Here is a 26796-nt window from a genome sequence, read left to right as displayed (position 1 = left end):
AGGCGATTGAAAAGCCCGAGGATTCGCCTTGACCTCGGCGTTGTTGGAGAACGAAGCACTTTTCGCGCTTACGATTTTGCCTGTGCCGGAGGCAAACGTGAATGTCAGCGGGACCAAGGAGGTGTGCGGGTGCCAGTGGCTTACCAGAGGGCATTGGCGAGCAGGATCTCCTGAGGGGCAACCCACATGCTGAGGGTTGAAGGCCAAGTGGGTCGCCAAGTTGCCTCACAATACGCTGCCGGCTGCGTGCGGCTGGCTGCGTGCGGCTGGCTGCGTGTTGCACGAGCCTGTTTTGCGCTGTATCCTGATTGGATGGAGCGTGCGCCAATTGTTCAAGCACAGTTGGGTTGATTGGTAGAGCGTAGGCGTACTGCGCCACGCGAATCAAGACGACGGGTGCTTGCCGCGAGGCGTGTGGTCGGCGCAGGCGCGCAAGCCCCAGCTCCGATAGCGTGTCGACCGCCGCAATCAGTGCCCTGTGATCAATGACCTGACAAGGGAAGCGGGAAGCAAGAGAGCAGCCGAGACGCATTGAGAGGTGTGTGTTGGGGGGAAAGAGGGGAAGACGAGCCCAAGAAGCCCAAGACAACCAGCAGCAGAGGGCCGGACCCAAGAGCTCACCACCAACCAACCAGTGCCCCGCCACTGACCTCAACCGACTCAACGATCCACCACCAGACAGCCTTCAAGGAAACGTCAGCGAGAAGCTTCAGAGAGAGAGAGAGAGAGAAAGCGACAGAGAGAGAGAGACCGCGCAGCCTTGACTCTTGTATTTTACTTTATTCGCACATTTTGTCAGATAAAACAGGGCAACTCTTTCATCTTCTCAGGGTCAGCACGCACCCCTACTCGTACCCAGGAACTGCGCCACTTAAAGCGTAGTATACATCACACTTTAACAAATGTGCCATGATGCCCCACACTTCAATATGTCATGGGGGTAGACAGATCTACTTCGGCACGCCATACCGTACACCAAAGCGTGGGATATATCACACTTTGGGTTATACGTCATCACACATTTTCGTTTTCCACACACACACGTTGTGGGCTGTTGCAAGGCAGGGCGAACAAGAGGCCGAGGTAATAACGGTTCTTCGTAGGAGGATGCTGATAAACCTAAAGCTCATGTAGATAAATATGCTGAAAATGAAGATTGACAAGCATATAGTTAAATAAAACCGCAGTAGTAAATGAGGAGAAAAGTATAGTAATATACGTAAAATGTATCATAAGTGCAGGATAAATTAAACTAATCGACATACACACAAGATCCATGTCTTTGATGTGAGCAAAGGAACGACAAGCACAAAAGAGAGACAGCGCGCAATGACGACAGAGGCAGAGAGAGGGGCGGAGACCATACAACAGTAAATGGTAAAACAATAAGAAAACCAGAGATGGAGAGGAAACTTGAGAGCCATCAAGAGAGAGAGATAGACAGCGGTTTGTTTGTATTTTTTACTGATTTCGGAGTCGAAAAAGAAGAAAAAAAAAAAAAAAAATTAAAAGAGAGAGAGAAACGGCAGCCGGCTTCCATTTGACCAGCGACGGCCGGCGTTAGAGGTAGAGAACAACCGCATTGGTACGTGCTGGGTGTGCTTGCCTTAGGTGCAAGTGTGCACATGGGTTGCGGGCCGCAGCGGTGGGGTGGTCTGTCATTCTTCTTCGCTCATCTCATCATCGCCCACCGTTTTTGATCGTTACAACGTAGAATCGCTTCGGCGATCTCAGTGTCGCGGCATTTGAATGGCAGCCGGGGACTCGGTGTTGAATGAGGAGGGTGGCCGTGTCGGCCTTTTGAATACTCAGAGTATTCACAGCACGCTTCCCCTCATCGCCGCTGCCGCCGTCCACCAACACCAACACCACACCACGACAAGGAGACGGCTCGACTTGAACGATGGAGGCGCCTTCAAGCCCCACGACGCCGACATACGGCCGCAGCATCAGTCGGCTTGGTCACCTCTCGCGCCTCATGGAGCACGAGCTGCAGGTGGAAACGGTGCGCGAGACGCTGGCCAAGTTTGACATAAACTCAACACCCTCCTCCCCTTCGGCGGCCTCCCCGGGTTTCCCGTCAACGTCCCCCGCGGGTCATCGTCGCCGCAGCAGCAGTCGGTCTCGACGCAGCTCCAGCTTTTCCGCACCCCGAACTTCGGCCATTGCCTCCCCGGGTCCCTTCTCCCCACACAACAACAAAACGGAGTCCAATGCTTCCCCAAATGCAGGACCCCACGCCCACGCCGCTGCCGTCTCACCCCCAGGCCTCACAGCATCCCCCGACACATCCCTCGAATCCTTTGTCTCCACCTCCACCTCACCCAGCAATGGTCCCGCCAGCCAAGATCGCCCGGCTCGACCCACCGCAGCCCATGTCACACGCCGCCGCAACTCCATCTCCTCCTCATCCCCCAGCGCCTCCCCTTCAGCCCACTACGGCCAGTTTATTCGCGAACCCCGCGACCTAAAAACGCTACCACCACTCCGACTTGCACCCCCAGAGGCGCCCAACCATCGCCCCCGACCCAGCGCTGCTCAATCCCCATCAGCCCTCGGTCTCGACGTCTGCCGAAGGCGCAGCTCGCTCACCCGAAACCGCTCCGCGGATGACGATGATGCCACCACCAACGGCCCTCTTGACCCCCACACCAGCCCCTGGCGTGGCTATGCCGCCCGTCGTGACGCCAATCTTGACATGGATGATTTCCTTGCCAAGCCCTCCCCTCCGACTCCCGATCAAACTCGTGGTCCCTCTTCCGAAGCCCGTCGCCGTGTCAATCGTCGCCGCAGCCTCTCGTTGACTCGACATCAGCCCGCTGCCCTGCACGAGGAAGCCACGCGCCGCGGCAGCGATGATCCGGCCCTGGTTCGCCCCCATCTCGATGGCGTTGCCCCCCTTCCCTGCCGCCCAGCAGCTGTCCGTCGTGCCTCGGTCCACGTCTCGCTGGCCCACCGTGCCATCAGTGATGGCTACGAAGCACCCCGTCGACGTAGTGACGGTGCAATCCACCTCCGTTCAGACTCGGAATCCGCCCGGCCCCAGGCACCCTCTGCCGTCCGTGGCCCCGCCCCGCACGGCCGACGCGTCTCCAGTCTTAGTGATGGTGAGCTCGGAGCCAAGCTCCGCCAGCTTCACGATTCCTGGGCTCTTCCTGCCACCACGTCTCGCCCCGACCCTGCAGATCAGACCTCGCACTCCCCTCGCCGCGCTGACAGTGGTATTGGGCGTAGCGATCTCAACCTACTTACTGCGCCACGTCCGAGTGCTGGCGACAATGTAGTCAAACGTCTTGCAGATGCCGCTTTTAGTTCCTCCGACGATTCAGACTCGGAACTCAGCGACAACGAGCAAATCTTTCACTGTTAAAGCTTCTTCCCTTTCTTGCCATCTCTTTTCGAGATCAGCCATGGGCGTGTGTGTTTCGGCCCCTTCCTGTTGCCGGCCTGGTCCTCGTGTTTCTTTTTCTTTCTTTTCTTTTTTTTTTTCTGTCTGTTTGTTTTGGTTTGTTTTTTGTTTTGATCGTCGGCCTCCCCTGTTTTTTCGATTGGGGATGGCACCACGATTTTTCAGAGCCCTACCCTCCTGATCAAGTTTTTGCTTCGCGAGATCTGATCCCACTGCGCAGACCGTACGTGGCAGTTATCTCGTGCCTCTTTTTTGTTTTCAAACTTTGGTTGCTTTGTGGCGTTTGTTGCGCTTCACACTTCTTTTGTAAACGTCCCCCTCCCTTCATTTTGTATTTGTTTTGAACGATGTGCTTGCCTGCGTGCGATCATGGTCACTGTGCCACCTTCATACCAGCACGTCTTGCTAGCTTTTTGGTTGACCCCTTGATTTCTATTAAAGCTTTGATTGTATTTTTTTTTTTTTTTTGGCCTGTCGTTTCTTTTTTTCCTGTTTTTGAGTCATATGCCGTCTGACTGCTTGCACCGAGTCAAAGGAGACGAGTTTGCGATGCGCATCTCCATCCTTTGGTCTTCAAATGATCATCGAGCTCCATGCTTGAACCATCAATTTTTTTCTCCTCCTCTTCACCGTTTTCCTCGCTCCCATGTTGAGTCGCGTGGGCAATGGCTTCTGCTGGACTTCAGGTGTTGTGCTTCGGCGGCAACCACCAAGAGGTGGACCGCGGTGACTTCAAGCATCCCGAGAACCATATTTCAATGGTTTGCCGAAATCGATTCCCCCCCCCCCCCCCGACCCCCCTCCTGATTCACGATCCGATCGAGCGTAATTAGCATCAAATTTTTGAAAATTCATTGATCAATACTGCCCGGGTCAGCCAGACCAGAGGTGAAGCCAGGGCACCAGCAAGCGGGCCCACAACGAATGGACTCGCATATAAACGCAAAGACAAGAGGAAAATGTGCAAGTGGGTTTACACAAGAAGCGCTCCAAAAGGCGCAATCGTTTAATTTACAATCCCAAAAAGGACAACAAGCCGCCCGAGGATGGTGACTTGGGAGCCTGCGCACGCAGCATAGATTTCAAGAAGTGAGTCTCAGAGCCCGCCAGCGGCCGGTTCAACTGTATGTAATGCCAAAGTATAATCTTCATACCTTGGCACCCAGGCTGGCCGCCCGCTCCTCAATCTTCTTCTGCGCTGTACTCCAGTGGCGCTGCGTCATCTGCAGAAGCGTCAACACAACCTATCGAACATGACATGGCATGAGACAAGGGCAACCCCAACCCATAGTAGTGAACTGCTGTTCAACCGTTCAAGGCTCCACCAACTGCTCGCACCTGGTTGGCTTCTGGAGTGGGTGCGTCACTTTGCTGGGCCAGCAGCAGTGGGGACAGCTCTTGGGCCAGGACTTCGGGCGGGCAAAGGTTTCGTTGGCCATGCGCGATTACCCTGTTAACCATCCCAGGATAGTGAGCGTCAATTCAAAGCGGGTGGTGCATTTCAATGTGGCCCGTGGCACCTGGCACGCACTTGCGGAAATGCATCATCAGGTGATGAAGGGTGAAAAAGTTGATCTCCGGCAGCATCTCGGCCACCGCAGTCACGGCCCGGCAGCGTGCAGCCGCATCCTGGTGAGCTAAAGAAACGTGATGGTCGATGAACAAATCCAGCCAAGCATCCATGGCATGCATGAGCTGGGCAAGCACCGTCGACTTTGGGCTGGGACGCAAAAACTGAATGCATGACGAGATAACGCACAAGCAGCATGCAAAAAGTCTGGCGTGCGATCACGCGTCAAGAGAGGCTCGCTCAGTTGGTGCAAGAAGCGAAGCAGGCAGTTGGTCAGCTCTTGTGGCTCCTTTGAAGTCTACAGGTTGGTATCAATCAGAGAAAAAGTTGAGTTGTTTGCATTCTCCAAATCGCATCATTCAAGAATAGCAAGAGAAAATTACCAGCGGAAAACGCTTGTTCTTCATGAAACGCCCCAAGAGGTCAAGGGCTGGGACCTGGTGCTCTGGCCTATGGCAAATGCAACGAGCCAGGTGGCGCAAAATTCAGAGTTTGATTCAGATTAGAGTGATTTTTTTTTTGTTTTTGAGAGGGGGGGGGGGTAATGGGAAAAGTGAAGAGTACATACGAGGCTCGATAAAGATGTGGCTGCCGCAGACAGTGATCTTCGATATGAGATGTGATCAAGGTCACGATGGCTGGCACCACACGTCCGGCTTCCGTCATGCTACTGAGCGAGATGGCTGTGTAGATGGTAGACACGTATGAGACCAAGCAGAGAGAAAAAAGAAACATGCATCGGCGGCGGTTCATCCTGTCACCCTGTCTAGGCTTGATTTGAAGCAGAGGCTCTGCAAAACGGCCTTACTTTGTTTGGCGAGCTTGCGTACTTGCTGCCAATGAGATCAAGATCAAGAATGCAGCGGCAGTTGCCAAAATAAAATCATGAGGGGTTGTTTGGAGGGGCTGTGGGCACACGGTTTGGCATCGTTCGTTGAGAAAAAGGGACGCACCGGGGAGAAGGTGGCCAAGACGCCGCATTCCTTTGGAGCGTCTTGCGCACAATCCGAGTGTGAGACCAGCTGGCAAATGCTGCAGCGAATGTAGCGCTGTTGAAAGTTGATGGTGCCACTGCACAGCTGGCAGGATTGGCGAATCAGAGCTAGAGGAACGAGCAGAAGCAAACGGGCAGATGATCAAAATTAGCGCCTGTCCCAACAAACACGAGCATTGCACATGTCAGAAACCTTACCGGTGGCTTCTCGAAAGAGGTGAGGCACTTGACGAGCCGAAGCATTGGGGGTTGGGCTGGCAGCGGCCTTGGTACCCGGTAAGCAATCGGATCCTTGGCTCGGGTGCTCGGACGTCGTTGGGACGATCGGCGCCATCATCGAGGGCGAATAGGGGACGTCTTCCTCAGCACTGGGGGCGGGGCGTGCATGGCCTGGCACAATTTGTAGTGGTGTCGAGGCGGCATTGTCGCACTGTCGTCGGCGTTGGGCCAAGATCTCCATAAGTTGAGGATCAGAAGGTGAGGCCATGGGGGGCTGCTTATGCTGATGCTAGGGAGTGTGCCAGTGCAAGGATTCAATGAATGAACGAGGGAGTGGGAGAAAGCGGGACGCATCGAGAAATCCCCTGGTGCCTCGATATGCTCCTGGGTTTTTCTCTTGGCTGCTTTTTGCATTCAAAACGGGTGTCCACGTGTTACTGCTCTTTGCGGTTCGATGCAAACTCACCGGTGCTGCGCGCGGAGAGGCCACGGCGCGCAGCGGGGAAGCACAGGCATGGGCAACTGCCGTGTCGACATCTGGTCCATTGGCGCTTCGACTGTCGATGGCGCAAGCAGGCGCAAGAGGCATAGAGTGAGAAGACGAGCCATCAAAGGCCTGGGCATCGTTGGGTCCGGTGGGGCCAGTCCATTCGTTGATGTGTGCTACGCACTTGGTCGGGCGACGGCGATTCGCAGGGGCAGCGGGGCGCTTGAATTGACCAGTCAGAGAAGGGGCCGTAGCCGCTTGAGCGCTGACGCGATCAAACTCAATGGACGTTTCCAAGTCGCATTCGGGCGGGGGTGGGGCAGAAGCCACGCGGGCCGGGCGACTTGAATGGATGGGGGTCGAGGGGGCAGAGGCTGGTGCGCTGGTGGGAGACTCGGGGCAGCTTCCCGCATTTTGCTGGGCGCGGCGCTCCCAGGCCTCCTGCATCCAGCGCGGGGCCTTGGCAGCAGCGGCGGCAGCGTCTTGGCGAGAGGGTATGGGAGAGACATCAATATGGGCATTGAAAGTTACACGGCGAGGGGAACGCGGGGAGCCAGCGGGGCTGGCGCTGTTGCTGGGCATGAGACGCAAGACATTGTCCTTGAGAATGCTGCGGCGGTTGTAATGGCTGGGTGTGGGCATGTGTGCCGCGGTGTCGGCTGAGGGTTCTGCAGTTGCGTGGGATGCGGCTGTTGGAAGAAACTTGTCATCACAGAGGTATTGTCGAATGTCTGCGAGCTGTCGTGGGGGTCTGAGTGAGCGTCACGCGAAGGGGGGGGATGGGAGTGGTATCCGATGGGAGGACATACAAGGATGGCGACGTTGTCGCGCTCCGCTTCGGCTTGGGCGGCGAGTTGTTCTTCCTCGGCCAACAACTGGCGAAGCTCTGCTTGATCTTGTTCCAGTGCTTCCTGGCGAGACTGGAGGGTGGCGGCTTGCGAGTGAAGCTGGCGCTGCTGCTTCTTGAGACGAGAAATTTCTGTTGCGGTGCCAACCAAACGCAACACAATCATGTCGCTCTTGAGCAGGCGGGCTCATCTGGTGCTTTGCATCTGGTTGCAATTGTAGGCAGAGAACACAAGGGTGGGAAGGAAGGAGCCTGGGCGAGGGCACACCTTGAGGGAAGTGGGGCGCTTGCCAGATGAAACGCTCGCCTTGCAGCAGGCGCTCGATGGCGTTTTTGTCTTCGCTGCCCAGAATCGGGCAGATGGTGCCCAACGCATTGCTAAAAACGAAAAAAAAAAAAGGGTCAATGATCATCGATCAGAGAATGCAGGGCATTTAAGCAGGGGCAGGCAGCTGGCGAAGCTCCGAGAGGGGGCTGACCTGAGGGCTTGGACGTGTTGTTGTTCGTTGTAGCAGTAGTGCCTGGTGATGTCCACGTTTTCATCAAACCGGGCGCAGAGGCCAAGGTTGGCCGGTGGCCCCGCCGCCATGCTTGACACGGGCAATGGCGCAGCAGGGGCTGAACCGCTCCGACTTGGCAATCGATGCTGGAATGGGGAGGAGCGGAAGCGCGGATGCAAGGAAGAAAACGCGCGCGCTGCTTCACGATCCAGAGCGCAGAGCGCCAATTTGAATTTACGCGCCAAATTCTTTTTGATGAATTTTGAGTAATTACACTTAAGAAAGAGAGGTCTTAACTTTACAAAAACACAGCAAGAATTCTAGTTTTAGAGCTAGCCCTCATCTCTGTCCGCAATTTGCATCATCAAGCGGTAACAACGTTAAACCCAAACACTCCCTGCCGATGCATGACACGCACCAGATCAAGTGTAACGTACTGTACACATTAACGCTGAGCCGGAATGGCTGCCCAATAATAAGACAAAAGATTTGTTTGGTCTCTCTGTCTCTGTCACTGTCTCTGTCACTGTCTCTGTCTCTGTCTCTGTCTCTGTCTCTGTCTCTGTCTCTGTCTCTGTCTCTGTCTCTGTCTCTGTCTCTGTCTCTGTCTCTGTCTCTGTCTCTGTCTCTGTCTCTGTCTCTGTCTCTGTCTCTGTCTCTGTCTCTGTCTCTGTCTCTGTCTCTGTCTCTGTCTCTGTCTCTGTCTCTGTCTCTGTCTCTGTCTCTGTCTCTGTCTCTGTCTCTGTCTCTGTCTCTGTCTCTGTCTCTGCATTGTCGTGCACTGCTGCTGCGAGGCCTTGAAGCTTTTTGGCGGATTATATTTTCTCCTTCTCCTGCGCCTCCTTCGTCACGGCTTTGCAGGCCCCCGGTTGAGGGACAGCCTGCTTGGGAGTGATAAGGGCTGGCATTGTTGGATTTGGTGCATGCCACGGGGTTGGCACCTTGGCACAGTGTCGCTGCGTCTCAGTGCGCGATCAGGCACTTTTTTTTTTTTTTCGTAACGAACCAGCAAGGCTGCACCTGCTGCTGCGCTTCGCCCCCGTGGTCGGCTGTGTGTGTGTGTGTGTGTGTGTGTGTGTGTGTGTGTGTGTGTGTGTGTGTGTGTGTGTGTGTGTGTGTGTGTGTTTTTAAAACACAGCTGCGTTCTCGCCCTGGACGCCCCGCCCTTGTCGCTGTCGATGCTAGCCACTGTCGGCATCACGTCTTTGTTCTGACTGATGGACCAAGGAGCGGTGGGTGTCCTACCTGATATCCCTCCCCCCCGCCTTTTGTGCTCTTGAGCGCCGGATCGTCCGCTCGCTGCTGGGGCCGCCTGCTTCACTCAGTGAAGCTGGCCCACTTGGTTCGTTCGTCCAAACCTCATCCCCCACCAGCCAGGTCAGCGCTCATCACCTGCTTTTCAATCCCTCGTTGGGCTGTCTCCTTTCCCTGACCCCAAAGCAACAAAGCCTCCCTCCCTCCCAACGACAAGAGAAAGATAAAAGAGGACGGAGGAAGGGCCGCCTCCGAAGCTTCTTTCTTCTTGGTTGCTTTTGGCATTCAAGCAGCTCTTGCTACGGGCTCACCACTGTTTGCTTCTTGCCTGGTGGTATTAGGCTCGATACTTGCGTGCCACTTTGCAACTTCACAGCACGCTCTTGACTGGCTGCCATTTCCAGTTGCTCTTGTCCGCAGCTGGAATGCGTTCGCTGGACCCCACCTTCCTGATCGGTGTCGTGCAATCCCTTCCTCGGCACCCCGTCTGCATTGCTGTTTTCGACACACCTGTCTCTAAAGCGTGACCGACCAACATGACAACCACTGAGACCGAATCACTCAACACGACCGACATGCTGGAAGACGGTCGGTTTCCCAGCGCTCTTGAGAACAAAGGAAATCGCATTCATGAACCAAGGGCGCGGCAGCATAACCAACCCACGGCCCATCTCCCGCGTTGCCCCACCGCCCTGCTCATTTGCTGGTGCCACTGCCCAACAGGAGCTCCAAACAAGGAGTATCACCTCGAAAAGCTGCAGGAAATCGAGACCGAGTATACCCGCATCAAACAAGAGTGAGTCTCTGGCCGATTCTGCTAGCCCTCCTCGCTTTTCTTTTTCCTTCCACAGCGGTCTTTTTCAGTGCAAGACCCCTGTTTGAATGATGTATGGGCTGTCCACGCGTGCGTGCGCTGATTTTCATCTCTCGATTGGGCTGGTGGACGACACAGAGTACTGGATAAGAAGATTGCAGCCGTGAGCGCCGCACTGGACCGACTACAGGAAAACAAACATGAAGAGGTGCATGCGCGACTTTTACAGCTTGAAGATGAAATCGAAAAACGCATGAAAGATGCTGGTTTGTTCCTCGCCCTGCATGTCTCCCTGCCCTGCGACCGATGACCTTTGAGGGTGACTGTTCACCGGCGGCAACACGCCTCATTTGCCCTCTGGTGCTCTGACCGCGGTTACTTCTCTTGCTCGGATTGCGGGGAACGGGGGTGATGACAGCTCGAAAGCGTGACAAGCAGGTAAGATCAGCCCGTTGCAAATCATTTCGCAGAGCCACAAAAGGCCTGCATCCAACCTCTCACGCACGATGTGGCCTGGTCTTCCCCTTGGGAGTAGCTCGATTCGGCCAAGGCCTGGCTAGACGCAGAACGCATTGCTTCCATCAACTCATACAAGGTTAGTACTCGCGCCTGGGCTGATCATGCTTGCCGCGCGCACGGCCCAAGACACCGCATGTTCACTCTGTTTGGTCCTTTTGTATGCAACAGGAACAATTTCGCTACGCGATTCGTAACCGTTTCGATGCCCTCTCTTGTCTGCGCTACAATCTGAAATTGGCCAAGCGCGATATGGACGCTGATCCACCTCCATTCGGTATGCCTTTGCCGCAACATGGCATGCCAGACTAGCCCGCTCGTTGTATTCACGGGCGCGTCATGGCCCCACTGTTTGAACATCATGCAGAAGCTCGTGTGTTCAAGGTCAAGAGTCGGATTCCCATCTGGAATGGAGAGTACGTGGCTGGCTCTCATCTCCACTCCAACATCACAAAACGCTTTCGCTTGGTCCAGTGGCTGTACCAGCAACCGCCCCCATACAGCTTGGAAAAAGAGGGGGCACCGGGCATCGCACGTGTGGTGCGCGCACAAGCTGTTCAGCCCCAGACAAACTCATGGCATACCGTGTTGCTCTTCACCTTGCCGCCGCAGTGCAAACCGAGCCTTTGTGCCCTTTGAGCCGGGTACGCAACCGGCCTCGCTTCAGGCCGAGCTGCATGCGGTCAAGCTCAAGGAGTTGGAAGAGGAACAGAATAGTGAGGCCATTCCCTTGGCAGTGGAGAGCAAGGATGAAGTCATCTCTACCACCCTGTCCAACGGCCAACCTGCCCGCAAAGCGCGCAAGACCATTTCCTGGACCGGCCCCTGCATCATCTATCAGCTCCAGGAACACGAGCTGGAGGATGACCTCCGCCGGATGGACGTGCGCATCAAGAAGAAACCGGGCCCCAAGCGCAAGTCCTCCACCACACCAGCTTCTGCCAAATAGCAGCAAGCATCAAATCTCAACCCGGTCCTGGTCCGCCAAGCGTGATCCCTCGTCCCAACACCTTGAATAGCCGTGTCTTTTGGCGGTGCCACCCATTTAGCGCAACCCTTGCACCGAATGAATAATTGACGCCGACCCTCTGTCCCCCAAAATTGCTCAGTCTCTGATCTCTGCCTGCATGACAGCCTCAGCCTCACCGGACATCCAAAAAATACACTTCACTGTCAAAAGGATGACGCAACCCAATCGTTGCCAGATGGAAATAATCTGACAACGCCAAGTGATACTGCCATTTAGTAGCAAGCGCTCACCTTCCCACGCGGGCACACACAACACACGCGCGTGTGTGGAAGTTTTTCCACTGACGTCCAGTGGCGCAAGTGTGTGTGTGTGTGTGTGTGTGTGTGTGTGTGTGTGTTGTTTGCGAGTCACCGCGACTCGATCAGCAGCGAAGCATGGCGGCGGCTGGACCTGAGATCGTGCTGGCTGGTGAGTTTTTGGTGCTGGGTTAAGGGATCTGTTGCTTGCGTTTGGTGTTGTGTTTTCCGGTTGTTGACCTTGCTCTTTGTTGCCGCAGCGCGCAGTTCAGATGGAATCAGCCTGACCCCTGGCGTCGAGGGTAGTCCCAGCTTCCTGTAGGTCCTGCATCTTGTCTTCGGCAGCCATCATTGTGAAGCCGCCTTGCCCATCTGACTGCCCGCGCTGCTGCTTTTTTTTTTTTTTTTTTGCTTCTTTTGCGCTAGAACCAAGCACAATGACTGCAAGTGCATGACCTTTAGCCAGGCCGGCGATATTCTGGCTTGGTGTGATGGAACAAAGTACGCATCCCATCCCCTTTGCACCAGTGCCTTTTTCCCCGCCGCATCAGCTACAAAAGTATCTTGTCTCTCGTGTCTCATCTCACCAACTTTTGCTTTGCCATTGACTCTGGGATTTGACAGCGTGCTGGTGCACCAAGTTTCGACAGGCGTCAAGCTGTGCGAGATTCCTCGCCCGCGCACCGTGGACCTCGTCCTGTCCCCGCGCCAAACCTACATTGCTCTGTGGGAAAACTATGCCGTGCGCGATGACAAGGGCGAGGACAACTTCACCGTGTTTCGTATCAAGGATGGCCAACTCCTGACCTCATGTGTGGCCAAGGCCTACAGCAACTGGAAGCCACAATGGACTGCCGACGAGCGCCTCTTTGTTCGCATGACTACCAACACCCTCTATTGCCACCCGGGTGATAATCCATCTGCTCGTAAGAGACACTTGCTACTCGCTATTTGTTATGATCCTCCACCACTGCGGGCTTCTGCACGACCACGCGTCTTCTCATTGGACGCCTTGCTCTTTGCTTGTAAATGTCGACGCTTCAGCGGCTGTGCAGACGATCCACGTTGAGAATATCCGATCTTTCTCATTAGCGCCAGGCGAAGGGGTGCTGCGCTTTGCAGCCTTCCAACCTGGTAAGAAGGGTGCGCCCTCGGCCGCCCGCGTGTATTCCGAGCCCAACTTTCAGAATCCCATTGCCAACAAGAGCTTCTACAAGGCCGATAAAGTCGACTTTTACTGGAACAAGTCAGGCTCGGCCGTCCTTGTCAGCACCCAGACAGACACCGATACTTCGGGCAAATCTTACTACGGCGAGACCAATCTCTATTACATCAACTCACGAGATGGTGACTCGATGACCGTGAGCCTCGGTGCGTCCTGTCATCACTGCATAGGCCTCGCTTCCCAACTGCCGTACTTTTCGATTCTGTCAAGCAACAGAGCAATGGATGCATGTCCACGCTAATCACAACCATTATGTTGGCGCTACGGTATAGACAAGGGTGGCCCGATTCACGATTGTCACTGGGCGCCAAATGGCAAAGAGTTTGCGGTGTGCTTTGGCGTCATTCCCTCGAAAGGTACGCTTAATTTGCAGCAGCGGTATATCAAAACATGCAATGAAGCGTGGTTTTCAGTCATGAAACCGCAGTCACCCTCACCTTCCTCTCCCTGTACATCCTTTGTACACCTTGTCCAGTGTGCCTGTTCAACCACCGTTGCGATGTCATCAAGGACTACGGCACTGGCCCACGCAATTTTCTTCGTTACTCGCCCCACGGCAACATTCTATGCATTGCTGGCTTTGGCAATCTCCAGTGAGTATTTTGCTTGCGCACAGAACAAATCAAAAGACAATTGTTGCAGTTTGATTTCCCTCTGCGCTGTGTTTGGGGTCTTTGGCTTCCACGCATTGGTACCTCTCAAATGAGGCTGGCGGGGCGGTTTTTCCGCCAATGCGCTTGTCCTTTTGGACCGATGCAAGATTGCATGGCGGGTATCAGCAGTTGGCCCATCGCTTTCTCCCGATCTGACCGACTCTAGAGCCCGTCGTACATTTCTTTTCGGCTTCTTGCCTTTCAAATGATGGTGGCAATGGCATTTAGCTCATGTGTCGTCTCACCGCGGCAAACTCTTTTTTTTGCAGGGGTGATTTGGAGTTTTGGAGCCGCGAGGACCACAAGCTCATGACACGGGCCAAGGCGTGGGATACCACATACTTTGAGTGGGCTCCCGACTCACGACACGTCATCACCGCAACTACAGCGCCACGACTCAAGGTGGACAACGGCTACAAAATTTGGCACTATGCCAAGGGTTTGGTCAACGAGGTCAAGTTTGACAAAGAGCTGTACCAAGTCCAGTGGCAGCCAGCGCCAGAGGGCAAGTTTCCCAAGCGCTCCCTCTCCCCCATTTCTGACACGGCCCGCAAGGCTACCGAGTCAAGCGCTAAGAAACAGGTTTATCGACCACCCGGGGCGCGCAACCGCCCGGCTCCTCCCAAGCTTCACGACGAGCCCAAGGCTGCGGCTGACACTGCCAACCTCAGCAAGACAGCTCTGAAAAATGCCAAGAAGAGGGCAGCCAAGAAGAAAGCGGCGGAGGAGGCCACCGCTGCTCCGGCTGCTGCTCCAGCGCCGACTGCTTCTGCTTCTGCTGCGCCCGAAGCACAGGCCGACACCAGCAAGAAGGTTCGCAATCTTACCAAGAAGCTTCGACAAATTGAAGAGCTGAAGCAGCGACAAGCAGCCGGTGAAGAATTGCAACAAAATCAGGTGCGACAATCAAGGCTGGGATGAGGTTCTTCTTCGCCCGCAAGGCTTTTCCTCGGGGTCACTCATGTCTTGTGCAATTTGCTGTTGTAACTGCTATGCAGCTGGACAAGGTAGCCACCGAGAGCAGTATTCGTGCCGAATTGGCGGCCCTGGAGGTTTAAGAGGCAAGCACATGCTGTATTATGCATGTACGCAGAGGTTGCATGATATTCAAGTTAGGAACGACTCGACCGACTATCCCACACGTTTAAGCAAATCCTCCCACTCCCCCCTTGGGGCTGTTTTTAAGTTTTTTGAAGAACCTTCATGTACTTGCGTTCAGGCTCTCTTTCCCTGTGATACACTGCCGGAGAGTTGTTGTCCAGACTTGGCGGAATGTTTTTTGTCCAGTTGCCTCGTGCTCTTTCATCGGGGTTTTGGCCCCAAGTCAGACCAGGGGCTTTGTTCATCTTTGGCGAGAGCTGCGCTGTCGATTGTTGTGCATCCCAGTTCCATGTGACGATCGCAATGTCGATTGTTCCTTTCTTAAGCATGGTGTTGGTGTGAGTGAGATAATTCAAAGCCAAAATGACTAATGATGAAAACAATGATGGAAAGTGTCAGCGTGTACGGGGTGGATGTCTCAATTCACAACAGTCAGGGAGAATGGCGCACGGCGCCGGCAGTGGCTCAGCGTTGGACCGGGCAAAACCCTTAATCGTCAAACTTGAGTCGTTTGGGCTTGGTGCCCTCATCCTGACCGCTGGAGGTGGAATGTCCTTTGGCCGAGCTTGTCGGGGGTGAGTTGCTTGGTGCATCCAAACCGAGGGGCAGCTGATCTGGCGGCGTGGGCCCGGGTGCTTCTGAAAAATAGGGGTGCATAAGAGTCTAGGATTGAGGGGGGGGGGTTATCAAGAGGTGTGAGCATACACGATGACGATGACGACCCACGGTTCGTTCGGCACGTCGAGCGATGTGATGCAGGCGCTGATAAAATGTCAGTTGTCAAGAACAAAACAACAGTGCAGACCTCCCGGGCCGTGGGTCGCTTCAGAGGATCGTAGGTAAACTGCTTCTCCAGGAGATCAATGGCAGCATCTGAGACGGCTGGTAGCAGCGCCTGCCAGTTGCGGAGTAGTGGTAAGTGGCAGGGCGGGTCGAGCAACGCCAGAAGCAAGGAATGCTCCACACCAAAAGTCGGTGGAACGCACCCGAATCGGGGTGGGGTCCCGTGGCTTGAATTCCCAAGAACTGGAGAGCTCGCGATAGTTCTGCAAGAGAGGGCGTGGAGTCATTGAGCATGACCGTGTGCCAAAGCCGCCAACGCCCGTGTGTCAAGCAGGTATGAGAGCAATGCCCGTGAGTGGCAAAAAGCATCGGCCCAAGAAGAGCATGCAAACGACTAAAGAGAGAGAAAAAAAAAAGCAAGTCCTGAAACCGGTTGGGCAAATGCGTGGCCAAAGCTGGATACTAACGGGCCAATTTTCATCGTTGATGCTGCCACGAAAGGCCATGATTTTGTCCAGTTGATCAAAAGGACCGTCGCCGGGCAAGATGGGTGTTCGCAGTTCAAGCTCCATGTGAATGCAGGCCATGGCCCAGATGTCCACGCCAACGCCGTAGTGACGGGCGCCAAGCAGCAGCTCAGGGGCTCGATAAAAGCTAGGGAGCATGCAGCTTGTTAAGCAAGGGCAGTGGGTGAAAGCAGGCCATCGGCAGCAAGTCCATCAAAGCTTACATGGTCACAACTTGGGTGGTCATTTCCCGTGAGGGCGAGCCAAAGGTGCAAGCAAGCCCAAAGTCGGTGAGCTTGACCTGACCACCGGTCGTGATCAAGATGTTGTTGGGTTTGAGGTCCTGTACAGCAAACAGAGAGACATGGAAACATTGGGCTCGAGGGTTAGAGGAGGGTGTCAAGCAGGCTCGGGTTCAGTGGCCGTAAACTCGTGGCAATCATGCGTACGCGGTGCAGAATCCAGCGAGCATGTAGATAATCTAAGGCTTGGTAGGTTTGCAAAAGCAGGGATTTGACGTCGCCGGGCGCAAAGTCGAGCCGCTTGTTGCGGATGAGTTTCTGTTGTAGATGCCACAGAGACATGAGCAAAAGGTTGGGGGTCCTGGCGACGGTCAATACTGGGCAGAGGTAAGAAAGTACCTCGAGGTCTGTTGAAGCGAGCTCTAGGACAAGGTGCAAATTGCCCTTTTTCAAAAACACATCGTGTAGCTGCAGCAGCAACGCACCGAGGGCAGGTGACGATGAAGGCAGTTGAATGTCACCCCTGGCCAGCTGTCCAAAAGCAAAAGAAAACGCCCAAACTGCCCAACTGCCCAACTGCTGTGCCTTTCGACCAGAGAATCGACGGATTGACGGCAGAGCCAAAACAGGGATCACCGTACGTCAATGATGTTTGGGTGATGGACTTCGCGCAAGAACATGATTTCACGAAAGGCCGACTGATTAAGCCCTAGATATGCAGGCCACCAGGTGCTTGAGCCCAAACTCGAGCTCGTCACACAGGCTCGAGAGGTCTTCAACAAGACGACGGGCCGAGGCCCACGCGAGGGGGGGGACGCTATGCGCACCTTCTTTGGCCATGCTTTTATCACCCAGGCGAATCTGCGAGCCCAGGAGCAGGCCAGTGAGGCTGCTGACTCGAGTCAAGGACACAGCAAGCAGACCGGCGACGCGGATGGCTCGAGCCTGACGAACCCGCTTGATGGCGTAGAGTTGACCCGTCTGCGAATCACGCTCCAGGTAGACAGTCCCAAACTGTCCCTCACCCAGATATTTGACCTTTTCATACCCCGCCTTCTTTGCCCCGCTGCCCTTTTTACCCGCAGGCCGACTCCCCTTGACCGTCGTCGCCATCGCGCCGATATATTGAGAGAGAAAAATGAGAGAGAGAGAGAGAGAGAGGGAGAGAGAAATTTGTCTGACAAAATACTTCTACGTTGTCTTACCTTTGAGAGATTCTTCTGCTTTGCCATACGTGGTAGTTTTACAATACGGTCTCCTTCGCTCTTTAGGGGAAAGAGTTTGGCTTTTGGGTGTGCTTGTTGCTTCAAGAGCAGATTGATGAGGGGAAAGAGGTGGTGGAGCTCAGACCCAACTGCCCGAGGCGTCAAAGCAGTGTTATCGTGTGCTTGCAAGGCAGAGTCCGGCTTGCACTGACAGATGAAGCGCGTTGTGAAGAGTGTCATGGGCAGAAGAACAAGACCACCAGGTGTCGGCATCACTTCAAGGTATTCGGTGTCCCTCATCTTGAAGTACATGTGGCCCCGTTTGTGCTGATTTAATCACTATTCTTTCCCTCGACTGCTTCCTTTGAAGGTGCGCTGAGCTGGTATGGCAAGTCTGGCAAGAGCCTGATGTTTGAGCACACTTGTCAATTTTGTCCGTCTCAGACGGCAGTGCACACGCACGAGTCAAATGCACGGCGGATCAAGCCGTCACATTTGCGTTGACTGCCGCCTACACAACAACAGGTACTGGACGCAACTACCACACACACAAAGATGCACACACTTAGGTAGAGCGCTGCTTATCTGCTAGGAGCTGCTCATCCTCCTCTGCATCGAGGGCCATCACGTCCAGGATGGAATCCAACTTTTTGAGGTCGGGCAGGTTGCCGTCGAGCTTGAGGTGGCGAAAGGGAATGCCTAGCTGCTCCAGAGCCTGTGCCATGGGACCTCGCTCGTTGGGTTGGAGGAAGGACACGAGCACCACGCGCACGTTGGGTGCCACCTCAGTTTTGTACTTGTGTAAAAGAGCAGGAAAGTACATATCATCCACCTTGACGTTCTCGCGCTCGTCGCTGACCACAACCAAGTAGCGCAGCTGACGTTGCTGCTCGTAGTACGTGCGCAGAGCAGTCGCCGGCGCAGTCTGGTGCTCGGCCCGCACCGTGGTGGCTAACTTGAGCACCTCGGGAACTGAGCGGGGCAGTGACGCTACGGGCTTAGCCTCAGTGTTGAAAAAGACCAAGTCCGCCTCGCAGAGTGAAGCCACAACCGAAGCCATGATGATGGAAACACGAATCGCCACGTCCATGGATGAGGACGCGTCGCCCAGAACCGCAATCGGAGGCTGCAAGGGCAAGCGCAGCGCATGCAGCTTCTGCTCGGCGAGGGGCAGCAGTAGAGGCAATAGCTCGCTGTCAGGGTGCGTGGTTTGGAGAAACAAAAGGCGTTCCATCAGCTTGCCATAGTTGAGGGTAATGCAGTCGGCCCCGAGCGTCTGCACGCGGCTGGCCACCGCGGCATCAAAGCCCTGGCAGCGAAGTTCGTGATACCACCACAAGCACTGATCCAAAGGAAGATATTCAGCCAATTGTAGCTTGGTGGCCTGGCTCAGCTCGAAGTGGCGAACACGAGTGCGCACGAAAGAGTAAGGCGGTCGATGCTGGCGGATAATGGCCTCGGCATTGCTGGCACACAGCTGCGCACACTGCGCTAGCATGTGTTCGTCGGGAAGGGGTTCACCAAAAACGCGGGGGATAAACCACGGCAACTGAAGCTGGCGTGGGCTGAGATGAATGAGGTCACACAGCTCCTGCCATGGCTTGGTGGGCAGCTGCAGCGCAAAATATTCGAGCTTGGAGGCCGCCACTGATTTGAGCATGGCGCGTAGGCGCCGACACAGGGCTCCCGACAGCGATATATCAGGAACAAAATCCTTTTGCAGCTCCTTGACGCGCTCTCGTAGTGCCCGAATTTGGCGCAAGGCGCGGCGCAGCGCAGCGGTTGGTTTAAATGAAGCGGCCGCACTCGAGGAGAGCTCGGCTGATGCGTCTGCTTGATCGCCGTCCTGGTTCGTGGCCTCGGGGTTCTCGTGAGCGACGGCCTCGACAGGGACATGATGGCGATGCCGGCCACGATAAAGGCCACGTCCCCTCCCACGTCCGCGGCCGCGTCCCCGACCGCGTCCTCGGCCGCGTCCCTGCACCCGACGCGCCGTTGCCTCTTGTTGCGGGGCCGTAATGGTGTCGAGCAAGTCCATGTTCATACCCATGCCAGGCAACGCATCTTGTGTCGCAGCAAGCTTGGACAAGCATTGACGCACTTCACGGCCGGTGTCAAGCAAACGCACTGCTTTGAGCAGCTCAGGAAGACCAAAGACATCGGCCTGTCCGTTGTCTGGGCCCAGCAGCCCAGTGGAGGCTGGACCAATCATGTCATTGACCAGAGGAAAGTCCCGGCGCGCCAGTGCAGCAGCCAAGGCTCGGGCCTTGTTGCCATAGCTCATCTCGATGCGGTTGATCAAAGCGGCTCGGAGCACCTTGGTATAAGCTCCTGACACCTGATTTTGAGCATCAAGATGTTGCTGAAGGGTGCTGCCTTCTGTGAACAGGAGCTCGCGGGCCCGAGTCAGGTCTGAAACAAACTCAGCGCGCGGGAAGGCTGGTAGATGGTTATAGTTTGCAGCGTAGTCGGGAGGCATGCCATTGCTTTTGGCCAGCTGAGCTAAATCATAAGCTGGTGCCGCGGCGGGCTCATCGGCACCTTCGAGAAACCGTTTCGCAGCCTCGACCTGGTTATCGCACATGCCCAACACCATGGCCAAAGTATCCCGATCGGGCACGTGGGTGCCTTGACGAAAGTACCGCTGGAGCTCGCGCACACCCTTTTCCAGGCGCTCGCGTGCTTCATCAGCAGGATCGGCCGCATTGGCGGGCATCGCAATCACCTCAGCCATCTTTGCAGGCAGGTGGTAGCGTAGGCTTCTTTCTTGAGTTGTCTCGTCCAACCACTTGCCAAGACGCAATGGTCACCGATGAAAAGGAGGTAAGAGGATCGCCGATCGTGACAAATGTTCCTGAACTAGACCGTTCAACCCGTTCACTGTGATGGCATCAATACAAAATGGCCCCACCGCCTTTATGCGCCCCACCCACCACGACCTCAGAGACACCAACTTCGGCTCGCCCCAAGCGGCCATAACGATACGCGAAAGAGACTCCTTGGGCTTTTTATCTGACAAATGAGGAGTAATACTTCACATGTATGTGTGTGTGTGTGTGTGTGTGTACCACCTTGTGCTTGCTTGGATCTGAGTGACGTGGGATTTGGCTCATGTTGTGCTTGGACTCTGTTCAAAGGGGTTTGTTATTCATTTCAACTTTTTTATGCAGAGTCGTTGCACCACAATGTGCGCATGGCGCCGAGGTGAGAATCGGAGTGGGGCGTAAAGGAAAACACTGGAACAAGCAACACTAGCAAACAGGTGACATGGAAAACATTAAGCCCGCACGCGGTGCCCTTGGACTTGCTCAATCGCGCTCAGCGATGGCGTTGAGATGCCTGCCGCGAACAAAACCAAAAGTGGTGACCAAGAACAAAACGGATGAGAACACCATCAAGTCAGCTTGAGCACAGGTCGACGCTGAACCCTTGCCAACGCAGTCGCAAGCAAGCGCGAGAAAAAAAAAAAAAAAAAGGTCTCTTGCCGAAGGCCCTTCTCTGGAACGCAAAAATAAAACAGCAACCGACTTACGCTTCAATCTCTTGCTCCGAGAGGGTTCGGAACTTGGGCTGGTCGATGGTGACCACGCCCACCTCGATCTCGCTGGGCTTGAAGTCTTGTGAGAGAAGCGTGCTGAGGTAAGAAATGGCCTCCTCAATGCAGCGAACACCCGCAAGATCGGGATTCTTCTTCATCTTCTTCTCGAGCAAGTTGTTGGCCTCAACCATCTTGACACCTGCTGCACAGGCCTGCGCATGTGCACGCAGGCACGCAGACAAGAAAGAGAAAGAAAGAGAGATAAAAAAAAGGATGAGCGTGTCAGGCGTTATACCACAGAGAGCCAAAATGAGACGAAATGGGAAGGGTGCCTGAAAAAGGCCTACTCTGGTGGACAACAGCATATATGTACAAGCGCATTCGTGCACAACGTCCGCCAACACAATTATCTCACCTTGTAGCCCACGTAGTAGCCGGCAGGGTCTGACTTGAACAGCTGGGGACCGCGTTCCTCATCGATGCCCACCAAGATCATGGCTAGCATGACAACCCACAGCAAAACCCCAAAGCAAGGCAAGCGCAAGAGTGTGTCAAAAATCAGTGCATCCATCGGTCAGCCATGCAAGAAAAAAAGAAACATACAGCAACCAAGCGGGCGCAGAGAGGCCTCTTGCGTGTTGAGCTGCGACAAATCTGCCACGCGCTTGGCCTGCCAGGGTAGGAAGGCGAGGAGAGCAAAGAAAACAAGCCGGGAGGGGCATGAGCTGAGTCAGCGAAAGCCCGAAAGCGGGCGCGTGTGTGTCACTGCACCAGCCAGTCACCCATCTCATACCAATTGATCTGGGGGAATTTCGTAGCCAAACTTGTATTTCCATTCGGCCGCCTCGTAGCGCGCACGGCGCACCTGGTGACGTGCGTCGGCTGTGGAACAGGGGCATGTCAGCAGACGGCTAGCCAATGGACATTGGGAGCAACGGGGTTGACATTAACTGTTCGTGTTGTCGGTGAGACCATTCGTACCAATCATGCCCGTCATGACGCAGCCGATGTGAGGCGTAATCTTGAACATGTGGGTGACCGTGTCGGCCACAATGAGTTTATCCGGGACCTTCTTCTGGGTGACCACAACGGCGCAGTCCTTGCCGCGGATGCCAATGCTGGTCACATTCTCCGTGTTGATGGCCTTGAAGGCATATTCTACGCAAACGGAAAAGGGAGAACGGCAAGCATTCCACCGTGCAAACAGGTTTGGAAGCATGAGAGAGCGAGCAGCACCGCGCTGGTAGCTGGTTTGGTAAGGAGGAGAGATGGTCAGAGGTTTGGCGAGTTGTGGGACAATGTCACGCCGTCACATAGGTGATGTGGCAGAGCCAGTGGCTCCATTGAGACAAAATGATGGGCCCGAAACCAAGGAGGGGGTATCGCGTGCGTTTTATATCGTACCAACTTGATACAGGCGTCCTTCAGGAGAAAAGACGGTCAGGTGACGGTCATAGCCGGCCGAGGTGCCCCGAGACATGTTGGGAGGTCTGACGCAGTGACAAGCTCGTCGGGCTCAGTCTGGGCTCCTTCCTCTTTTTTTTGACGCAAACTGGCCGTAAGGACGTGCAGACCAGCCACCAAACCGACCGCGGTCTGAGCCTGTACTGGAACGCTAAGCTCTTCCTGTTCACAACGGTCACCGGACGTGAACAACAGCGACGACGACGACGGCGACGACGACGACGGCAGCACCAACAAGAGTATCGATATCGACGCCGCCGAACAAGTGACGAGAAACACAGTGAGAGAGAGAGAGAGAGAGAGAGAGAGAGAGAGAGAGAGAGAGAGAGAGAGAGAGAGAGAGAGAGAGAGAGAGAGCAACTCACACAGAGATGTGTGTGTATTCTGAGTGTCAGACAAAAAATTAAGCTGTGACTGAATGTCGCTTAGTAGCAGAGTTGACAATGACAGATGGTATCACCAGGGAACAGACGTGGGTCTTCGAGTCTGCGAGGAGACTGGTAGTTGCCATATCACACGAGGTTTCAACCTCGTGACGGGCACTTTTTTAACCCCTCCTTTGGTCAAGATGGCGGCCTCTCAGAAAGGTGCGTTCATGCTGCCCCCGTCTCGCCGCGCTTCTGGCGCGACTCGTGGTCATGCGCGATGGCATCGCATGAGTCGAAAGGGCAGCCCATTACCTTGAGACATGCAGCTGCGTTGTGTAGCACGCTTGTACCAAGGACAGCGCCTTTCCACGAGTTTGGGCTGCCCTTTATGAACCCATGACCACATGTGCGACAGTTTGAGCTCAGCTCGAGCAGGCCCAAAAGGCTGCCTTCTGGCGACCGCACACATTCGCTGGCAGCTCAAACACGCCTTCTCTTACCCCTTGACCCTCTGCAGCCAAGTCGGCGCAAAAGGCTGCTCTGGCTGGCGCCAGCAGCAAGCGCACCGTCAAGGTCCGCACTAGCGTCAACTTCCACCGGTGGGTAGCTCGTTCTTCCTGTTGGTCTTTTTTCCTGAACTAGAGCCTAGCAGCTTGTGCCAGCTGCCAGATCAGGGCAGGACAGGGCAATCCCAAAGCGTGCATGTGCACCCCCGTACGAGCTGGGGGCCGTATGCAGAACAGAAAGGCTATATCATGTGGTGGGAGACCCATGGAAGAAAGTTGGCAACGCATGTTGGATGCTCGGGGGCCGGTGATTGTGAATGGATCAGTGTCTGCACCACCGGCTCCATCCTGGTCCCCGAGATCCTACACTGGCTGTCTTTTGGAAAGCAGAGCACACACGGGAGCTGTTTCCTGTCATCTTCTGATTGTTGGTGCCTACACACGTGATGCTCATCGTTTTCCATGCGCTTGTTGGATGCCGACTTGATGTAGACCAAAGACGCTCAAGCTGGCTCGCACCCCCAAGTATGCCCGCCAGTCCCAGCAGAAGGAGCGCAAGTTGGACGAGTACACCGTTGTCCAGCACCCTCTGACGACCGAGTCGGCCATGAAGAAGATTGAGGACCACAACACCCTCGTCTTCATTGTCGATCGCCGCTCCAACAAGGGCTCGGTGCGTTGCGGTGGTTTTGATGATCTCTCATCCCCTGTCGACTGTGCCTTGTTCTTGTCCATCTGCTACTCGCCTCTTCTCATTTCATCTCCAAACTTTTTTTCTTTATCTGCCCTGTTGCTGCCAACAGATCAAGCAGGCCATCGAGAAGCGTTACGGCATCACCGTCGCCAAGGTCAACACCCTGGTGCGCCCTGATGGCAAGAAGAAGGCCTACGTCCGCCTCAGCGCTGATGCTGATGCGCTCGAGGTTGCCAACAAGGTTAGCCGGATCGTTCCTCTTTCCCGTCTCTAGGGTTATGTTTCAGTCATACCTGTGTCCCAGCTGTTTCACTTGGCCAACTTCATGTTTTTGGTTGCTCACTGCTCGTGTCTGTGTGCGCTCTTTGCAGATTGGCATCATCTAAATAGACCGGACGTCAATTGAGACCACTTCTCAATCTCTCTGTTAGCATGCATTGTTATTCATCGTGTCATACGTATTGCTCCATTCTACATACATACATGCGGACAGACACACACACACACACACACACACACACATGATGAAGATGAGGATTATTACACTGACAGTCGGTTTTTCAGAGAGACTGCTCGCGTAACGTGCTGGCCTGACCTCGACGAGGCCAAAAAGCTTTTCTGTGTTTCGCGTGTGGCTTTGACTGCGCTGCAAACACTGCTGTTCTGAAAGCACCTCCGCTGGGCCGCATACCCTGTCCTTCTCTGCATCCACGATAGTTTATTGCTTGGTGTGTTGGCTGAGGGTTTGTGGCCGTGAATCGCACGCGCCCACAGCTAAAGCTTTTCAAGACGCTGTCATCTGCTGGCCGTGAAGAAGTCCATCTTCACTCTACCCGATTCTTTTAGACTCGCACAAGCAGCCTCTGGGGTCCTGCTGCACAGCATCATCCTTCTCCTTATCTAACAGGCAACACCCATACAAGCCATATGCGCAGAAGCATTTCGTTGTGATGATGAAAAAAGAGATCGAGAGATGATGATGATGACGAGAGAGAGACAGCTGCTCAAATCAGACAAAGAGACAAAGACAAAGGGTTTGAAGAGAAAGAGAGACAGACAGACAGACAGACAGAGACAGAGACAGAGACAGAGAGAGACTTAGCGACGAATCGAATTCGGTCAGTGCGTGAAACGACGGAACAGCTGCATTTTTTTTTTTTTAAATTTTATAACATTGATTGACCTGACGCGGAGAAGGGCATTCGAGGACGTTGGCAGGTTGTGGTTGACGGCCTTGTTGAGGTTTCGATTCGCCCATGTGGACACGCGCTGCGGCTGTTGTTGGACGAGGCGCCTCCGGCATTTATAGGGCTCCACGGGTTACATTTTCGCTTCCAGGTGAGTTGGGTCGAGGCCTCCATGGCCGCCCAGCCACTGGCGAGGTCGCACGCTCACATCGCCCCATTGCAACCTCTTCTCTGTTCCTAGCTTTGTTGCGCACCACTGCCACTAGCACCATGTCTGGCGGACCCATTGAACTCTTTATCAAGGCCAGCCCCGACGGCCAGGGCCGAGGCGACTGCCCTTTCTCGCAAAAGGCCAACATGGCCCTCCGTCTTGCGGTGCGTTTGCCAGCACATTTGATCAGTCTTCATCCCAGCTCCTCGGTTGACGGAGGGCCGAACCACCGTGACCGTCTCGGCTGTCAACAACTCACAACTCACAACTCACAACTCACCTTCTTGCTACCTCGATGACAGGGCTACTCCGTGCAAGAGATCCCCATTGACTTGAAGAACAAGCCTGAATCCTTCCTCAAACTGACCAAGGCTGGGTCGGCTCCGGTCATGCGCTGCGGTGATCTCGTTCTCACCGACTCGGAAGACATTGTCCAGTGGGTCGCCGCGCAGCAAGAGCAGCAGGCTCAATCCAGCACCATCAAGTCCAGCGAGAAAGCGAGTCAGGTCGGCGGCAGCCTCTTTCCGGCTGCCAAGAACTGGTTCATGAACAAGGTACTCGCCAGCCGGTGGCTCATAGCTGCTGTAGGTTGTTTGGCATGACACGTGCGCACCGAGCTCATTGTGAGCCTACCCATGCAGGATGAAGGCAAGGAGGCAGAGCTACGGGCTGAGTTTGAGAAGGCCTGTGCCGAGGTCGAGCAATACCTTGAGGCTAACCAGACGCCCTTCTTGGATGGCGAGGGCCCTTCGGCCGCTGACTGTGCCCTCCTGCCCAAGCTCTATCATGCCGTGACCATCCTTGAGCATCAAAAGCAGTATCAAACCCCCGGTAAGGACTGATCAGCCCCCATACTTGTTTTGCCCGTCGCACCATTCAAAGCCTGACATCCCCCAATGGCCCCCCGGAGCCCCCACTCATCTTGCTGTTGCCATGATATGCCGGCAGAACACATGAAACTCCTCCGCGGTTACATCGAGCGGGGTTTCAAGTGCCAGCCCTTTGAGGACACGACCTATCCCACCGAGTACATGATTCAGCACTGGTCGGAGAAGCGGGATCAGCAGTAGCTGCAAATCAAACGTCGATTGCTCCAGGGACCTGCTCGACCCTGGGCACCACGGCACGCTTGCCACAGTTGCGTATGTGAAGCCTGTAATTCATGTCCAAATGTCAACACATTCAATTATCGTTATCAGCAGCACATAGAAAAGGGAGCCTCGGACCCGTGTCGAGG

The 26796-nt window shown here is 54.8% G+C and overlaps 9 protein-coding genes across 9 annotated transcripts in view; 4 read left to right on the top strand and 5 right to left on the bottom strand.

Moving 5' to 3' along the window:
* The window catches only part of MONBRDRAFT_29503 (uncharacterized protein), a gene marked incomplete at both ends in the record, with an annotated part of 6600 nt that extends 5689 nt beyond the window's left edge, over positions 1-911 (bottom strand). The window contains 5 exons of the mRNA XM_001749924.1: positions 145-189; positions 230-304; positions 372-490; positions 651-777; positions 856-911. Of these exons, the coding sequence (XP_001749976.1) occupies positions 145-189; positions 230-304; positions 372-490; positions 651-777; positions 856-911 (422 nt within the window). The remainder of the gene's footprint in view (positions 1-144; positions 190-229; positions 305-371; positions 491-650; positions 778-855) is intronic.
* A 992-nt stretch (positions 912-1903) lies between these two features.
* On the top strand, positions 1904-3370 carry MONBRDRAFT_12118 (uncharacterized protein; the record flags this gene model as incomplete). The annotated part of the gene is made up of 1 exon (XM_001749973.1): positions 1904-3370. The coding sequence occupies one exon, from the start codon at positions 1904-1906 to the stop codon at positions 3368-3370; it is 1467 nt and encodes a 488-aa protein (XP_001750025.1).
* An 860-nt stretch (positions 3371-4230) lies between these two features.
* On the bottom strand, positions 4231-9224 carry MONBRDRAFT_34379 (uncharacterized protein; the record flags this gene model as incomplete). The annotated part of the gene is made up of 16 exons (XM_001749923.1): positions 4231-4471; positions 4564-4653; positions 4748-4859; positions 4941-5046; positions 5169-5277; positions 5363-5429; positions 5548-5662; positions 5788-5812; positions 5933-6081; positions 6172-6481; positions 6659-7417; positions 7489-7658; positions 7795-7904; positions 8006-8172; positions 8464-8790; positions 9033-9224. The coding sequence occupies 16 exons, from the start codon at positions 9222-9224 to the stop codon at positions 4421-4423; spliced, it is 2859 nt and encodes a 952-aa protein (XP_001749975.1). The 3' UTR covers positions 4231-4420.
* Positions 9225-9816: 592 nt separating this feature from the next.
* MONBRDRAFT_29500 (uncharacterized protein) lies at positions 9817-11559 on the top strand (the record flags this gene model as incomplete). The annotated part of the gene is made up of 8 exons (XM_001749972.1): positions 9817-9868; positions 10004-10076; positions 10233-10360; positions 10513-10532; positions 10630-10689; positions 10782-10887; positions 10978-11026; positions 11223-11559. The coding sequence occupies 8 exons, from the start codon at positions 9817-9819 to the stop codon at positions 11557-11559; spliced, it is 825 nt and encodes a 274-aa protein (XP_001750024.1).
* A 455-nt stretch (positions 11560-12014) lies between these two features.
* On the top strand, positions 12015-14567 carry MONBRDRAFT_29499 (uncharacterized protein; the record flags this gene model as incomplete). The annotated part of the gene is made up of 8 exons (XM_001749971.1): positions 12015-12048; positions 12137-12194; positions 12303-12377; positions 12501-12802; positions 12969-13247; positions 13374-13457; positions 13577-13694; positions 14024-14567. Coding segments are annotated over 8 exons (1494 nt in total), but the record flags the coding sequence as incomplete, so codon positions are not given.
* Positions 14568-14713: 146 nt separating this feature from the next.
* Cdk7 (uncharacterized protein) lies at positions 14714-17499 on the bottom strand (the record flags this gene model as incomplete). Its single annotated transcript, XM_001749922.1, has 13 exons — positions 14714-14752; positions 15392-15393; positions 15455-15518; positions 15661-15750; positions 15842-15901; positions 16069-16100; positions 16135-16292; positions 16369-16487; positions 16594-16704; positions 16786-16854; positions 17028-17095; positions 17214-17247; positions 17341-17499. The coding sequence occupies 13 exons, from the start codon at positions 17497-17499 to the stop codon at positions 14714-14716; spliced, it is 1005 nt and encodes a 334-aa protein (XP_001749974.1).
* Positions 17500-18156: 657 nt separating this feature from the next.
* MONBRDRAFT_29497 (uncharacterized protein) lies at positions 18157-20325 on the bottom strand (the record flags this gene model as incomplete). Its single annotated transcript, XM_001749921.1, has 1 exon — positions 18157-20325. The coding sequence occupies one exon, from the start codon at positions 20323-20325 to the stop codon at positions 18157-18159; it is 2169 nt and encodes a 722-aa protein (XP_001749973.1).
* A 409-nt stretch (positions 20326-20734) lies between these two features.
* On the bottom strand, positions 20735-22844 carry MONBRDRAFT_38969 (uncharacterized protein). The gene is made up of 7 exons (XM_001749920.1): positions 22534-22844; positions 22111-22287; positions 21923-22011; positions 21733-21799; positions 21545-21627; positions 21124-21341; positions 20735-20930 (listed from the first exon to the last, which is right to left on the bottom strand). Exons 1-7 carry the CDS (start codon positions 22607-22609, stop codon positions 20900-20902), a joined length of 741 nt encoding a protein of 246 aa, XP_001749972.1. The 5' UTR covers positions 22610-22844; the 3' UTR covers positions 20735-20899.
* Positions 22845-23146: 302 nt separating this feature from the next.
* Positions 23147-26734, top strand: MONBRDRAFT_38968 (uncharacterized protein). The gene is made up of 7 exons (XM_001749970.1): positions 23147-23180; positions 23479-23560; positions 23960-24140; positions 24271-24402; positions 25862-26113; positions 26201-26390; positions 26508-26734. Exons 1-7 carry the CDS (start codon positions 23162-23164, stop codon positions 26627-26629), a joined length of 978 nt encoding a protein of 325 aa, XP_001750022.1. The 5' UTR covers positions 23147-23161; the 3' UTR covers positions 26630-26734.
* The last annotated feature ends 62 nt before the right edge of the window (positions 26735-26796 follow it).

Source organism: Monosiga brevicollis, genomic scaffold (genome assembly GCF_000002865.3).
Source record: "Monosiga brevicollis MX1 MONBRscaffold_35 genomic scaffold, whole genome shotgun sequence".
NCBI lineage: Eukaryota > Choanoflagellata > Craspedida > Salpingoecidae > Monosiga > Monosiga brevicollis.
This window is presented reverse-complemented; position numbering and strand designations above follow the sequence as displayed.

What these genes read in the sequence shown, in the direction of transcription:
- MONBRDRAFT_38969 (XM_001749920.1), bottom strand. Translation starts at nt 22,609, where the DNA reads ATGTCTCGGGGCACCTCGGCCGGCTATGACCGTCACCTGACCGTCTTT. An exon ending in AGGACGCCTGTATCAAGTTG is followed by an intron (nt 22,288 to 22,533) that starts GTACGATATAAA and finishes CCGTTTGCGTAG; the next exon opens with AATATGCCTTCAAGGCCATC. An exon ending in GCTACTACGTGGGCTACAAG is followed by an intron (nt 21,342 to 21,544) that starts GTGAGATAATTG and finishes GCACATGCGCAG; the next exon opens with GCCTGTGCAGCAGGTGTCAA.
- MONBRDRAFT_38968 (XM_001749970.1), top strand. An exon ending in GCCGCTCCAACAAGGGCTCG is followed by an intron (nt 24,141 to 24,270) that starts GTGCGTTGCGGT and finishes TGCTGCCAACAG; the next exon opens with ATCAAGCAGGCCATCGAGAA. An exon ending in AAAGCAGTATCAAACCCCCG is followed by an intron (nt 26,391 to 26,507) that starts GTAAGGACTGAT and finishes ATATGCCGGCAG; the next exon opens with AACACATGAAACTCCTCCGC.